The sequence below is a fragment of the Erithacus rubecula genome (genome assembly GCF_903797595.1).
Source record: "Erithacus rubecula genome assembly, chromosome: 22".
NCBI lineage: Eukaryota > Metazoa > Chordata > Aves > Passeriformes > Muscicapidae > Erithacus > Erithacus rubecula.
Genome location: NC_136674.1, coordinates 4,709,103 through 4,724,775, shown reverse-complemented (window position 1 = coordinate 4,724,775; position 15,673 = coordinate 4,709,103). Strand labels below are relative to the sequence as shown.

Here is a 15,673-nt window from a genome sequence, read left to right as displayed (position 1 = left end):
CCACTGGCAGACCCCAGAGTGGCATCAGCTGGGGGCACAGCTCTGGTGCTGTGGCCACCCCAGGGTATGCAGCTCCCACCATCTTCCCACCTGATCCAGGCAACCCACAGGTAACAAACTTCCTAAAACTGAGCAGTTGAGCAAAACAACGTTTAATGCTTCTCTCAGTCTCCTCTAGTGACCTCCCAGCTCAGTGCCACCCCACTAAGGGGGGGACACAGTCTGACAGCCCTGCTGGCACAGCTGCCTGGCAATCCTCCAGCCAAGGCTCTGTCTGGAGCCTTCAAGACTTTCTTCATCCTGGTTGGACTCATCCTCATCCCTCCAATCCTCAGGACGCTGTGGAGTGGCTCATCCCATCACTCAGGGCACGGCTCTGGCTGGCATCCAAGATCCCAGTGACGAGAAGAGAGTGGCTACATTCAACAGTTCTTCAACTGGCAGCTTTAGCTACTGGAGAAGGACATAAAGCTTGCCACTGAAGAACTGGTGCTGGTTAGCCAGGAGCAGGGTGGCACAGCATTACCTGGGAAAGGAAACACACATTTCAGAGCCAGGATTGAACTGTGCCGAGTTGAGCTGTCACCAACAGCAGCTTCTCTCCCTCATCCCAACACTGATCTATCGCTCTGTCCTCTCCCCAGGGACATCCCCCATCGAAGGAAATCCAGAGACAGCCTCAACCCCAACTCTCCCCATCCCTCCCCTCTCCTAAAGCAGGTAGTGAACAAGCTCCAGCACCTGCAGCAAGCTGTAAACCACAAGCGAGAGGCAGGGAAACCCAAGGCCATTTCTGCTGCAAAATAAGAGATAAGGCAACCTGCTCGGGCAGGGCTGGGTGGCTGCAGCAGGGAGGCCACTGCAGGTAGGGGTTCCAGCGTTCCCAGGGCTCACCTCGGGCATCCAGCAGCGCTGGCAGGTCCCACCTGGACGGGAGCCAGCTGCTTCCTGACGGGAAAGACACTTTGTCAGGCAGCTGCTGCCAAGACACCGGCAGGGGAATTTCGGGCAGCTCAGCCCCTTTCTGAAAGGTTTTGTTGGAGGGTGAGAACGCCAACCCCAGCGCTGGTGTGGGACCCCAGTGCTTCCTCCTTGGCCCGGGAAAAATCCCTTTTCTACAACACCCAGCGCTTTGCCTGCTGGAGATCAAGTTTTGGGAACCTCCCGGGAAACCGGGCATGGTGGGGGACAGATGGCAACAGGAAACATGGGAAATCCCCGAGGGGGTCACCACAGCATCCTCCCACCAGCGTCACCCCAAAGGCACCGGGGAGCCGGGCTGGCCGCAGGCCCGGGCGGGCAGCGGGGGAGGCCGGAGCCGGTGGGTGCTGCGGCGGGGGCTGCGGGGCGCTCGGTGCGGGGCCGGCGGCCGGGGCGCAGCGGCGGCGGCGGGGCCCGGCGGGGATGCCGAGCATTCCTGGCGTGCCGGGTACATCTGGTCCGGATTCCAGCGAGCTGGTCCCGGCCCTGCTCCACCCCCGCCGGCCCGTGAATCAGCACCCGCCGCTGAAGCCACCGGCCCCGCCGGCACCGGGGGCCCCGCCAGCACCGGGGGGCGACCGGGGGGGCTGTGCCGGTAATAGGGTTCCCACCCAGCCCTTCTGAGCACCGACAGACCCCAGCGGCTCTGGGAAGGGCCCCGGTGGGAGCTCACCCCGCTAATAAAACAGGCTGTGCCCCCAGCTGGTACCCCTCTCCCGGTATAACCGGGTCACCCCCCCTCCCCCAGTGTCTCTCCTCTCGGTAAAACCAACTCCCTCCTCCCCCCTAACGGAGGCAGCACTCCCCCCCCGCCGCTCCACGGCAAAGCCGCTCCCTCCACGACCCCCGGGACACCCCGCCGCCCTCCCGGCCCTCCGCTGCCTGGGATGCTCCGCTCCGTGCCCACGGCGGGGAGCGCCCGCGGGTCAAAGTCTGCCCAGTCCGGTCCCGGAGTGAAGGTCACCCCCGGGGCGGCCACCGCCCGTGGCGGGGAGGCCGCGGCCGCAGCCCCGCCCGCCCCACCGGGACCCCCCGGCGCGGGAGCCGCGCACGGGCCCCGGCCCCGGCCCCCCCTTCCCCGCCCCACCGACACCGGGGGCGAGGCCGCCCGGCCCAGGCGACGCCGCGGAGCCCGGCCAAGGACGCGCCGCGCCGCACCCCCATGGCCGCCCTGCCCCGGGGAAAGGTGACCTTCCCTAACGGGGCACGGCGGGGGCCCCTAACCCCCGGAGCACCGAGGGCGCCCTACGGGGCTCCGCCACCCTTACCGCCCGTCCCAGCGCGGAACCGGCGGACCCACCTGCGCGGCTCGGCGGGGCCCGACTCGGCCCCGCGCCGGCACCGCCGCCCCGCCGGTGCCGCCCCGGCCGTGCCCGGTGCCGGTACCGCCGCCTCCCCCCGCCGCGCGCCGGCTCCGTCCCGGATCAGCTGGCGGAGTCATGACGCAGCCGCCCCCCGGCCACGCCCCCCGGCCACGCCCCCGAGCCAATCGCCGGCCGGCACCGCCGGCGCGCGCCGCGCCCGCCCCAGCGCCGCGATTGCCGCCCGCTCCCGCCAATGGCGGCCCGGCGCGACCAGCGGCTCAGCCAATGGGAAAGCGAGCCGAGCGCTCTGCCCCGCCCGCCCCGCCCGGGGAGAGTTCGGCTCCCTCCCGGCCGGGTGGCGGTTGCCGTGGGAACCCCGCCGAGGGGCACGCCGGGAGTTGTAGTGCGGCGCGGCGCTCCCGGCGTGCCCCGCGTGCTGTGAGTTGGCATTTTCAAGCGGGTGAAGGGGCGGCGGGGGCAGGGCGGCTCCAAAGGGCTCGACCCTGCCGCGGGCCTCGGACGGGGCGTGGCGCTGCCGCGGGCACGGCCCGGCCTCCCCCGCCCGCCCTCGGGCGGTGCCTCCCTGTGCTGGGGCTGGTGACACGGCCCCGATTCCGAGAAGTTGCTCTAAGTCCTCGACCAATCACAAGTGAGCACTGGCCGCTGGCACCAATGGCAAGGCGCGGGGGGCGTGGCCGCGAGAACTCGGCTGACCCCGATGACTTGGCAGCACCGCGCGATGACTGGACAACTTCTTTAAAGGGGCCGCGCCCGCCGCGGATGCCGGCGGGGCAGAGCGCAGGGCAGCGGCGGCCTGGCCCGGCCCGACCAGAAGCGCTCACCCACTGCCCCGCCAACACTCCCAGCGCTGCCCCTTTAAGGGAAACTGCGGTGCCCCTTTAAGGCCGTTTCCTGCCCTTCGTCCCAGTAACAGCTGATTGCAGCGGGCCAGGGCCGCGGGGCCAATCGGCGGCCGCCACGTCCCACCCACGTGACTCCCACGCGCCGCCGCGCCATGCGGCGCTGCCCGGCGGGAGCCCCCGGCACCCTTAAAGGGGCCGCCCATGGCTGTTGTGACCGTGTGCCCCGTGGGTACCGCCGCACCCGCCGGTCCCGGAGGCCCGGCACCGCCCGAGCGGCGGCGGGAGGACCCGGCTCGGTTTACGAGCACCGGGGCCAGACAGCTCCCGTAGCGTGCGGTGCCTCGCGGGGCAGAGGACGGCAGGGTCCCGGGGTGGCGGGGCTGCACTGGCCCCGCCGCCCCGCGCCGGCTCCCCCGGGCACTCACCTGCCGCCGGTGGGGTCCGCCCGCTGCGGGCGGGGACCCCTTTAAGACCGGCTGCCTCGTCAGCGCGGCTCCCCCGGCTCCAGCTGACAGCCCGGGGCGCCTCTGACGTCACGGTGACGTCCCGCCCCGCCGGCGCGTCCCGCCCCGCCGCTGCCCATGCACGGCCCCGGCCCCGCGCACACCGCCCCGGCCCCCCCGCCCCGCGGCCGCCGCACGGAGCCCGGGCCCGGCCCCGCGGGGCCCGGCGGGCAGCGCGGCCCGGCCCCCCCGCGCACATGGCGGCGCGGCGGCCGCATGTGACCGCCGTCACCTGACCAACATGGCCGGGGCCGCCCCCGCCGCCGCCCGCCGCGGCTGAGCCGCCGCCGCCAGGTAACGCGGGGCCGCCGGGGCGCTGAGGGACCGCACGGGGGGGTGAGGGCTCCCCGGAGCGGCCTCGGGCCCGCGGGGCTCAGCCCGGCTCTGCCGTCCCCCCGCCCGTAGCGCGGGCCCTGAGGGGCCGGGGCCGCCTGACCGGCCGGGGCCGTGACTCGGTGCTGGGTCCGTGCGCCTTGCTCTGGGCATCCTCTGTGCCCCTCTCCGGGGCCCTGGCACTGCAGAGGTTTCTTTGTGTCCCCTGCAGAGATCCCATCGTGTACCCCGTCCACCTGCGGAGGTGCCATTGTGTCCCCACCACCAACCCTGGGGCTGCAGATGTCCCCCTCCACATCCCATCATGTTCCTTTCGAGTTCGTGGGGCTGCGAATGTCCCACTGTGTCCCTCAAGCCTGGGGCTGACGAGATGCCATCACATCCCACTCCCTGGCTGTGGATGTTCCATTGCGTGTCCCCCCTCCAACCCTCGGCCTGCAGAGGTTCTATCATGTCCCTTCCCCCAGCACTTGGATGTGGAAATCCCCATCGTGTCCCCCTGCCAGAGGTTGTGGAAGCTCCACCGTGTCACCCTGCCTGGCTGCACAGCCAGGGCTGGTCCCTTCTCACCCCCCACACACAGGCACAGTGACCACGCTCCTCAAACCAGCTTTTTTTTTTTCCCCTAGTGCCAATGGGGAAGTGAGACTTGGGGCTCGCTGGGGAGGGCAGGGTGGTTCTGCACTGCTCTGCTCGCTCACAGCCTGTCTGAGCCACCTTTCTCCCGGCAGAATCCAGCATGGAAGGCTTCCTGCAGAGCGTGGAGAAGGACCTGAGCATCGACCGCCGGCAGCTGGCCCCCGAGAGGACGCACGTCAGCGCCTTGGTGCCGCTGAAATGGCTGCAGAGCCTCCGGGAGCGCCGGGTGCTGCCGGCAGCCTGCCCGCGGCCCGAGGGGCTGAGCGAGGTGGAGCTCAGGACGTTCCTGCAGCACTCGGTGCAGAAGCTGCCGGCGGGCTGGACACGGGTGGAGATCCACGGGCTGCGGAAGGCCCGGCTGCGCTACCCGCTGCGGGCACAGCCCCCCGAGCAGCGCGGCGGCGGCAGCGGGGACACCCTGCACGGCTTCATGCAGAGCGTGGCCACCCAGAACTACCACAACCTGTGGGGCCGGGCTCACCGGCTGTACGCCCGGCCCTACCGGCGCCCGGACGCGCCGCCCACGGTGCCGGCGCTGGACGCGCTCAGGGCTGCCCTGCACAGAGCCTACGGCTGCCCCGTCCTGCAGGTGGGCAGGAACGTGCCTGGCACCTCCCCTGCCAAGGAGAGCGTGGCCAAAGGGGTGCCCTCGTGCCCCAACGTGCTGCAGGCTGAGGCGCTGCTGGAGTCGGCCGACATGCTGTACATCGTCTATCCCTATGTGCAGTACTGCCTGCACGACATTGTGACCTTCAGCCCGGCCAAGCTCACCAACAGCCACGCCAAAATCCTCTTCCTCCTCTTCCACGTGCTGCAGGCCATGAAGGCTTGTCACCAGGTGGGTCTGGCTTGTGGAGATTTCTCCCTTCGGGATGTGGCTGTGGATGAGAAGCTGTGCAGCCAGCTGCGTGTGAACTTCAGAGGGTACGAGGGACCAGGGGAGGAGGAGGAGGAGAATCTGGAGGGTGGTCTGGAACAAGAGAGCAAGCAAAGCTGTGTGCAAAGGCAGGAGGTGACATGCAGTGCCTGCCAGAAGGACCTCCGAGACCTGGTGTTGCAGTGGGTGCATGGGCAGGTCAGCAACTTTGACTACCTGATGCGTCTGAACAGCTTGGCTGGGAGGAGAATGGGAGACCCCAATTACCACCCAGTTCTTCCATGGGTGGTGGACTTCACCACCAAAAACGGCAAGTTCAGGGACCTAAGGAAATCCAAGTTCCGCCTCAACAAGGGGGACAAGCAGCTGGACTTCACCTACGAGATGACCAAGCAGGCGTTTGTTGCGGGGGGGTCGAGTGGGGAGCAGCTCCACGTCCCCCATCACATCTCAGACGTGCTCTCAGACATCACCTACTACGTGTACACGGCCCGCAGGACACCCAAGGCAGTGCTGTGCTGCCACGTGAGGTCCCAGTGGGAGCCCAACGAGTACCCAGCCAGCATGGAGCGCATGCAGAGCTGGACGCCGGATGAGTGCATCCCCGAGTTTTACACTGACCCCTCCATCTTCCGCTCCATCCACCCCGACATGCCCGACCTGGACGTGCCCTCGTGGTGCAGCTCCTACGAGGAGTTCATCCAAGTTCACCGCATGCTGCTGGAGAGCCGTGAGGTCTCCCAGGACCTGCACCACTGGATCGACCTCACCTTTGGCTACAAGCTGCTGGGGAAGGATGCAGTCAAGGAGAAGAACGTCTGCCTCCACTTGGTTGACAACCACACGCACCTGACGACCTACGGGGTGGTGCAGCTCTTCGACCAGCCCCATCCCAGGCGCATGGTGGGACCTGCCTACACTCCTGCTGAAGCTCCAGCCATTGCCCGGCCCCTGCTCCAGAACATCCGGGAGACTGTGGTTTTGGAGGACATCCAAGGCCAGGTGACAGATGCAGTCAACGGGCTGGTGCTGGAGGCTACTCCCAGTGAAACCACCTGGTCTGGGGAGAAACCCATCGCTGGTGAGGATGATTTGGAGCAAGGCACGGAAGCCCTGGATTCCATTTCTGCTCCTGGGAGAGCTCCTGAGCAGCCCTGTGCCACTGTGCCTCCAGCACAGCCCTCCACCCTCCCTGCTTACGGCACCGACAGCAAATCCTCGGGGGCCCGACCGCTCCGTCGGAGCAAGGCAGGGGCTGTGGATCAGCTGGACATGAAGATCACACTCCCCGAGGGCTTCAATCCGCTCCAGGCCCTGGAGGAACTGGAGAAACTGGACAATTTCTTGGTTAAAGGCTTAAGCAGCGAGATGCAGCTGGTGGAGCAGCCGTGGGAAGAGCCACCCTTGAGTCTCTCAGACCTCTTCCAGAGGGACATGCAGGCTCTGGGCATCCTGGTGGCTGAGATTATATTTGCACCGAGGCTTCGTCCTTCGAAGCCCGACGCGTCGCTGTGGGAGCGGTTCCTGATGGTGAGGAACCTCTGCCGTTACCACCCCAAGGAGATCCCGGCCCCGCTGCAGCACGTGCTGCACGTCCTGCTGCAGCTGAGCGTGCCCGTGGAGAAGCTGCTGAAGAGCGGGCCGGGCAAGGGCGCAGTGCAGTTGTTTGAATACAAACCCATCTCCCAGGGCCTGCCCCCACCCTGTCCCACACAGCTCCTCAGCCCCTTCAGCTCCATTGTCCCCTTCCCCACATATTTCCCAGCTCTGCACAAGTTCATTTTCACCTACCAGGCAAAGAAGATCGAGGATGAAGGGCAAGGTCGGGAGCTTGTTTTCCAGCTGTGGCAGCAGCTGGAGGGGATCCTTTCTGAAATCACTCCTGAGGGCCTGGAGATTCTTCTGCCTTTCATATTATCTCTGATGTCCGAGGAGAACACCGCTGTCTACGCAGCGTGGTACCTCTTTGAGCCCATAGCTAAATCCCTCGGGCCCAAGAATGCCAATAAATACCTGCTGAAGCCCCTGATCGGAGCCTACGAGACGCCCTGCTCCCGCCACGGCAGGTTCTACCTGTACACAGACTGCTTTGTGGCCCAGCTGATCGTGCGCCTGGGGCTGCAGCCCTTCCTCCTGAACCTGCTGCCCCACATCCTGCAGATCCTCGTGGGCATCGAGAGCTCACGGGAGGAGAGCAAATCCTTCCTGGGCACCGCCGAGGACGATGAGAGCGGAGGGGAGAGCCCGGTGTCCTGTGTGTTTGGGGAGGAGATCAAGATGGATGTGGAGCACAGCTCTGCTGCACTCGACCTCCTGGACTACACCTCTGGGGTCAGCTTCCACGACCAGGCCTACCTGCCTGAGGGTGAGGATTTCCAGAGTGGGCTCTACGTCGGGGAATCCCTGCAGCCCCAGGAGCAGGAATCGCTCAGCCTCGGCCGGCTGAGTGACAAGAGCAGCGCCAGCGAGGTGTCCCTGGGAGAGGACAGACCTGCAGATGGGGACTCCCAGAAGGACAAAAGCAGCTTGAAGTCCATGGACAGCAGCCAGGACCTGAAGCAGAGCGAGGAGTCAGAGGAGGAGGAAGAGGAGCACGAGGAAGAGGAGCACGAGGACGCGGCGGTCGACGCGGAGCTGACGGTGGTCGTGGATGCTGCTGGGGCCTCGGTGGATGTCACCCTGGCTGATGACAGCAGCGAGCCAGAGGATGGGGAGGGAGAGGAGCTGCCAGATCACTCTGATGACAAAGAGCAGACCATACTGCTGGGTAAGACCCTGCAGGGGAGAAGCGGGCCCAGATTTGGGGGTGTTTGTGATCCCAGCTTGGGGACAGTGATGAAACAGGGTAAGAGGCCAGAACTGCCCGTGGCTCTGAGAGTCAAGGGTGGGGCAGCAGGGGCTGGTAGCTAATCTGTGCCATGCAGGGTGCTGTCCTTGTGACTGCTGTTATTTTGCAGACACAGCCTGTAAGATGGTGAGGTGGCTCTCAGCCAAGCTGGGCCCGACCGTCACATCCCGTTTCATCGCCAGGAACCTGCTCCGGCTGCTCACCTCCTGCTACATCGGTAACACCTCCCCTGGCTCCCAGGGTGGGCTGTGCCCCCAGTCTGTCTGCTGCAGGCTTGGGTGTGGCTGCTGCTTCAGCTCACATGTGTTGTTCCCTGGGCAGGCCCGACCAGGCAGCAGTTTGTACCCAGCAGTGATGAGAACAGTCCCCTGAGCGCAGGAAATATCTACCAGAAGCGGCCGGTGCTGGGAGATCAGGTGTCCAGGCCAGTGCTGGCCTGCCTCGTGCATGTGGCATATTTGTATGGAGAGCCTGTCCTCACCTACCAGTACCTGCCCTACATCAGCTACCTGGTCAGTATTGCCTTTTTCTCCACTCTGTTGGAGCGAGAGCTGTGTCCAGGCACAAAGGGAGGATGGAAAAAAAATAGTCCAGCCTCACCAGGAGCCTCTTGTATAAAAACTGAGTTTGGCTGGGCTCTGTCTGGGCCAGTGTTGGCTGAAAAGGGCAGGAGAGGCACTTTTACCTCCTGCCACAGGCTCCAGACTGCTCCCAGCAACACACAGAGCCATGTCCATACCCCTCTTTCCCTGCCAGACCTTGGGAAAGCAGAGAAAAAGCATTTCTTCTGCTTTTCTGTGCCCAAACAGAGCTGGCACAAGGGTGGGATTGTGATAACAGGCAGGAGGAGCAGCTTGTGCTGCTGTGAGATTGCTGGAGTGAGTGTTCACAGAGGTCTGTGTGGGTAGATAGGGGTGAAGACCAACGGGTTTTCAACTGAATAAAAAACACTGGCAAGGCTCACCAACTTCTCAGCTTGTAGTTCATAGCAAGAAGTAAATGTATAATGCAGCTGGTTGAAAAACTTAATTTTTCATTAAAAAGAAAAAGGTTTTGAATGTTTTAAACAGGCTTATTTTTCATACTGCTCCCTTTTTAGTGGTTGTAAACACTTTGGTTATGGATTCTCGTTTAAATGGAAAACTTCAGTAGCTTTCTGATAATTTAAACATAGAGGAAAAGAGGCCACAGCTGTTCATTTAAAGAAAACAAAAAGGCATTGTCAGTTTTTCCAGTGTTGAAGGGGATATTTTTCAGGGGAAAAAATCCCATTTTTCAGCAAAAATCATTCTCCACCCAGTTGCAATCATAGCTCCAGCTGTTCTGCTTTGCTTTGCTAAGCTCATTGCTTGGGGGCACAGAGGGGATTAATACCCCTGTGAAACAGCATTTGGCAACCTGATACTGGAGCCATGGAACTTGCAGGTCACAAATGGGATAAAGTCAATCCTTCTTGCAGGATTTGGCAGGGTGGCTATTTTGTGAGAGGAAGAGCCTCTGTGATGAGCTGGAAGATGGCAGGTGTACAAGAAATATAGCAGGAACTGGGAATTGTCTGTGGGTTTTGTTACTGGCTCTCTTTTCTTGGGTGTTTGATTTGTCTAGGAGTTAGGAAATAGGACAATCTAGAAAGAAATATTTTAGTGTTGCTGCTGATGTTATTAACTCTTTGGCACTGCCATAACAGCAGCAGTACATTGTCAGCAGAAAAAGGATGTGCAGTTCTGCCTCATGAAATTGTTTAGCAGCTGGTTTTTTAGAAGTCAGCAGCAGGTTTGCCCATAATTTGTGCTTGGATATTTCATGCAAGGATTGTTCCTCTGCAGACTGTGGGATGAAGACAATGATTTTTGCTTTTAAATTGTATGTATGTAAAAGTTTCCCCTCTCTCTGTGCTGGCAAATGATGTTCTGGGGTGTCCAGGGTGGTTTTGGCCAGTGTGGGGTTGTTGGTGTTGCTATTGAACTTCCCACTTGTGGGGATGTTGTACTCTGCAGAGGAAGTCTGTGAGTTTAGGGATGTCATTCCTCATTTTCTCCAGGCTGATCCCTTGTGCTGATAGGTGCCTGTCAATTTTTGGACTCATCCCTTGAGTGCCAGGCACATTTTGCTGTTGAGACTCGGGTTCCTTTTCCAGGAGCTGTGACCAGCAGTGCTTGCTGGGTTTGAGGCTGGGCTCAGGTGACCTTGGGGTCACCTTTGCTGTGTCCTGCTGGGGACCCTGGCACTGAGGGAGTCCCTTCCACAGGCTGTGGCCCTGGCACTGAGTCCCTTCCACAGGTTGCACCCGGCGGTGGCTCCGGCGGTGTCCGGCTGAACAGTCGGAAGGAGGCCGGGCTCCTGGCTGCTGTGACACTGACACAGAAGATTGTGGTGTGTCTGTCTGACACCACACTGATGGACATCCTCCCCAAGATCAGTCAGGAGGTGCTGCTGCCAGTGCTGGGCTTCCTCACTTCACCAGCTGTTGGGTAAGCTGCAGGATTGGCACAAAATCAGGGATTGGGGAATGGTTCTGTGGAGGCTGGGGGGTGTTTCTGCTCTGATGAGCATCTTCTTGCACTGATAACACAGAAGAGGCAGAGGATGGAAAAAAGGGATATGTGGAGGGCAGGCTGCTCATGGATGTCCTCTTCAGTTTCCCCAGTGGAGCCCAGGCCCGTGTTGTCCTGTGTGTGAAGACAATCAGCCTCATTGCCTTGATCTGCCTGCGGATCGGGCAGGAGATGGTGCAGCAGCACCTGAGTGACACAGTGAGAAACTTCTTTGGGGCATTCTCACTGCTGCAGGAGCTGCAGGACCAGGTCAGTGGTGTGGGAGAGGTCCCCCTGCACTTCCCCAGATGTGGCAATGTGGTGGGCATACCTGGCTGTATTTGTGTGTAAAGAATATCTGATCTTGGGGTTTATCTGACCTTGTTTCTGTTGTCCAGGGGTTGACAGCAGAGTCACTGAGCAGCTGTGAGGTGCCAGTGATGGAGGTGCCCCTTTCAGATGGGAAGCTGCTGTCTGTGGATCCATCTGTGCTGGTGGAGTTACAGAAAGTGTTCAACCCAGAGATGGCCTACATCACCTACATCCCTTTCTCCTGCCTGTTGGGTATGCCTTGGCCACCAGCTCCAGGGGTCTGTGAGGGAGCTCTGTGCTCTGGGCATGCGTGCTGAGCCTGAGCTGCAGGGCAATCACAGCTCACAGGGCTGCTGGGGGAAAGCTTCTACAGCATGCCTTGGGCTGATTCTTGGGTTGGGGGCCCACTGGGCTTTAGGCTGCTTCAGCTGGGAGTGGATGTAGCTGACCTGGGGGATCTGTGTTCACCTGCCTGTGTATTGAGGGGGATGCTGATGATGGGGAGGACACTGCTTCCCTTGCAGCCACAGTGTCTCTGTCCCCTCAGGTGACGTTATCCGGACGGTTGTGCCCAACCACTCTCTGGTTGAGAAGCTGGCCAGCCTCCACCTGGAGAGTGTGAACCCCCAGAACCTGCAGGTCGTTGGCCTGGAACAAACACCGAGCTCAGACCAAGACCCTCGAGGGGCAGAGCCCTTCTCCAGCCCCCAGGAGGACACTCACTCGGGCACTTTTGGCAGTGTCCTGGTGGGGAACCGCATCCAGGTGCCCGTGGACACGCAGCGGGAGGGTCTGGGCTTGCTCCACCTCAGTGCTGGCACCGATGGATTCTCTGCCAGCTCCTGCAGCGAGGACAGCGCCCTGAAGCAGGAGCTGCCCCGCAGCTCCCACATGCTGTGTGGGAACTGGCTGGCCTACTGGCAGTACGAGATCGGGGTGAGCCAGCACGACCCCCGCTTCCACTTCCACCAGATCAAGCTGCAGAGTTTCTCGGGGCACTGCGGGGCCATCAAGTGCGTGGCGCCGCTGGGCAGCGAGGATTTCTTCCTGAGCGGCAGCAAGGACAAGACGGTGCGGCTCTGGCCGCTGTACAACCGCGGGGACGGCACCAGCGAGGTGCCCCCGCGCTTCACCTACGCCCAGCACAAGAAGTCCGTGTTCTACGTGAGCCAGCTGGAGGCACCGCAGCACGTGGTGAGCTGTGATGGCACCGTGCACATCTGGGACCAGTTCACGGGTAAGAAGGGAAAGGGTGAGGAGCTGGAGTCAACTGGTGCAGCGCTTACAGGCAGGGGTTGTGCTGAGTTCGGATGGCTCCTGTTAAAAACCAGCACAGAACTGGAGATTTGCTGTGTGGCTCGTCCCGCCATAATATCTGCCACCTTTTCACAGGCAAACTTCTGCGGACTTTTGATGAGTTGGACAGCAAAGTCCCCATCACAGCTGTGACCACCATGCCACCTCCCTATCACAGCATCTCTGTGGCCAGTGCAGACTCTGTGCTGAGGTTCATCGACCACAGGAAGCCGGGACTACAGGTAGGGATGTGGTGCCCTGTGGGTCACCTTCCTGCAGCCCTGTGCTTGATGATGGGATCACAGCTGGCTAAAAGCCCAAATCCCTGTGATGGCTCCATGGAAAGCAGCTTGTCCCTTAAATGGCAGCTGCCCTGATCTTCCTGGCCCAGCTGGAGTGTGTGTCTTGCAGCACGAGTTCCGCCTGGCCAGTGGCGTGAGCGCAGGGCTGATCCGCTGCCTGGCCGTGAGCCCCAGCGGCCGCAGCCTCATGGCCGGCTTCTCCTCGGGCTTCATTGTGCTGCTGGACACCAGGACGGGGCTCATCATGCGGGGCTGGCCTGCCCATGAGGGAGACATCCTGCAGATCAAGGTGAGAGGCTCAGCTGGGGTCAGGGAGGGGCCTCGGTGATGCTCTGAGGCTGTGTGGAGCATCCTTCCTTCAGGGCTGGTGAGCTCCATCCTTGCAGTGTCCCTAAGAGGCTGCCCAAGCTCTCCTGCCCCATGGTTTGTGCTGCTGCCAGCTGTTCTTGGTCCAGCTTGTACTGCCAGAGTTCAGCCCTCCTGGGTTTCAATCCCTGCCAGGCAGGTCTGCAGCAGGGGCAGGGAGGAGTCATGGCTCCTGTGAAGGAGTAAATGTGCTGCTTTCTCCACGGGGCTCTCAGTTTCCCTGGGAGAGTGTTGTTCTAATGAGTAACTCTTGTCCATATTTACCCACCCCAGGGAGCAGTGCAGGGTCTCCAGTGTCCTCGACCCAAACGTGGGTTAAACAAAGTTCAGCAGTGTGGGTTGTTTACCCTCTCACTAGCTCTGCTAATAACAAGCTCCAGGCTTCTCCTACCCTCAGCAGTATTTTCAACTGAGAGAGCCTTCCAATTCCTTCTACTGAGAAGGAAAATAGTTTGGCAGGTGATTTAGTGGGGAGGGAGACTGCATGGTAATCCCTGTGCTCACTGCACTGGTAACAGATCAGGAATGAGTTGTGTTGGGTGTCAGGGTGTTGTTGAGAAGAGGCCCAGCCCATCTCTTGGACAAGATTGCTACCAGAGCATCCTTTAGCTTGCAGTGTCCACCCAAGGCCTTGCTATCATGCTCAGCACCATCAGCTGCTTGGAAGTGGCTCGGACTGTCCTGAGGGATTGCACTGTGACCACTGGATCCCTGGCAGCCACCTGCTGCTCTCATGTGCAGCACCAGATTGTGAGATTTTACAAAATGTCTGATCACTGGCCTTACCTCTCCTGCAGGCTGCAGAGGGCAACGTGCTGATCAGCTCCTCTTCAGATCATTCCCTGACTGTCTGGAAGGAGCTGGAGCAGAAACCTTTGCACCACTACAAATCTGCCTCCGAGCCCATCCATGCCTTCGACCTCTACGGTAACGAGGTGGTCACTGGCACTGTGGCCAACAAGATTGGGGTCTACTCCATGCTGGAGTCCTCAGCCCTGCCCACCAGCACCACCAAGCTGAGCTCAGAGAACTTTCGGGGTACCCTGACCAGCCTGGCAGTGCTGCCCACAAAGTGCCACCTCCTGCTGGGCTCGGACAACGGCATCATCCGGCTCCTGGCGTAGTGAGCCCAGCCTGGCAGCCTGTGCCTGTCCCACAGGCTGTGCTGGAGCTGGAAGCCAGCAGTGTGGCTTTTGGAGGAGGCAGTCAGATGTTCCTGAGCAGAGGATGCAGGGGCACGTGTCCTTGTTACGTCTCTAACCTCTTTCTGTATCTTGAAAAAGAAAAAAGCCATAACTGAGAAACCTCCACTGCTGCTGGGAGAGATATTGGGCGTTGTAGGTCACTGTCACCCCTGCAGAGAGGCCTGGAGCTTTCCTTACCGTGTGTGCCTGATCCCCAGGGGACTGTGAGCTGCCCTCCACACCACAGGGACCACAGGTACCCTCCCCCCTTCAGTTAAGGGGTGGGAGGTGCCCCTTGACAAATCACAACCCTTTAGCTACTGCCACCTGCACTTCCCCTTCCTCTCCTGAACTCCTGAACAGCCCCACTGGGATGGCAGGAGCTGGGCCTGGGAGCTGCTGCCTTTGGAGCTGCATCCCCTCCTCCTCTGGCCTCTGCTCAAAGCCCAGAGGAGGTGCTCTGTGAACTTTAGGTTCTGCCAGCTGAGTTGAAGCCTGCATGGGAGGAGGAGAAGGTTCACCAGAGCCCTTCTGCTGCCATGCTGGTTCCAGGGCAAAGACTGGAATGGAAGCCAGCCAAGGCACAAACCCCATCTGCTCTGCCAGTTCTGTAGGAATGGGCTGCTGCACAGGGGCAGATTGGGGTGGAAATGTGATTCTAAGGAGGCCAGAACTAGATGCTTCCATGGGAATTTTGGCTTCTGGAGCAGTGGGGTAGGGCTGTTGTTGGTTTCTGCCCCAGCATCCCATGATGATGTAAGGGGTGAGGAATGCCATGTGTGCTATACTGGCAGTGATCCTCAATAAATCCTTCTAATCCTCTCCTTCGTGCTGCTCAGGCTCCTGGGGAAGACAGGACAGTAAAAAGGTGCTCAGTTTTGTGCCCTCCTGCCCTTGTGGGGTGAGAAGCAGGAGGCAAGAATCCAGCATGGTCTCTCTTTGACCTTTCCTTTGGGACAGCACTGTCTATTCCCACCCCAAAGGCACAGAGAGTGCTCTTTGCCCCACCAGTAGGAGCAGTCTCTTCCCTTCTATTGCAGCCCTTTTCCCACCCATCCTTCAGTCTAGCCAGAGCCAGTATCAGGGAGCAGGAAGCTCTTACCTTGGGCAGAGGAGGAGCCAGCTGTGGGTTGTCCTGGGTGGGGAAAGGGCTTCCATCCTGCAGCTGGGGAGGTGAGTGGTTGGCCAGTGCTGTCCTTCCCTACCCAAGGGGAGCTCTCAGTCCCGTGTTGCCTATTAACCATTTGCAATAGATGTAAATATTTACTTCTAATAAACTCTTTGAAAGAGCTGCAGAGCTGGATGTGTGTGTGGAAGCTCTGTGCTGGAGG

General features: G+C 61.1%; 1 protein-coding gene and 1 long non-coding RNA gene across 3 annotated transcripts; one reads left to right on the top strand and one right to left on the bottom strand.

Moving 5' to 3' along the window:
* Window positions 1-136: 136 nt before the first annotated feature.
* On the bottom strand, window positions 137-3,547 carry LOC306811290. Of its 2 annotated transcripts, none has more exons than XR_013776643.1 (3): window positions 2,282-3,547; window positions 821-948; window positions 137-526 (listed from the first exon to the last, which is right to left on the bottom strand). It is a non-coding gene; the product is annotated as an uncharacterized lncRNA (long non-coding RNA). The 2 variants fall into 2 exon arrangements; XR_013776644.1 differs by having other exon boundaries at window positions 895-948; window positions 2,282-3,533.
* A 45-nt stretch (window positions 3,548-3,592) lies between these two features.
* On the top strand, window positions 3,593-15,637 carry WDR81 (WD repeat domain 81). Its single transcript, XM_079324816.1, has 11 exons — window positions 3,593-3,945; window positions 4,716-8,267; window positions 8,458-8,565; window positions 8,670-8,860; window positions 10,629-10,819; window positions 10,987-11,152; window positions 11,281-11,446; window positions 11,742-12,431; window positions 12,587-12,732; window positions 12,902-13,081; window positions 13,956-15,637. Exons 2-11 carry the CDS (start codon window positions 4,724-4,726, stop codon window positions 14,280-14,282), a joined length of 5,709 nt encoding a protein of 1,902 aa, XP_079180942.1. The 5' UTR covers window positions 3,593-3,945; window positions 4,716-4,723; the 3' UTR covers window positions 14,283-15,637.
* The last annotated feature ends 36 nt before the right edge of the window (window positions 15,638-15,673 follow it).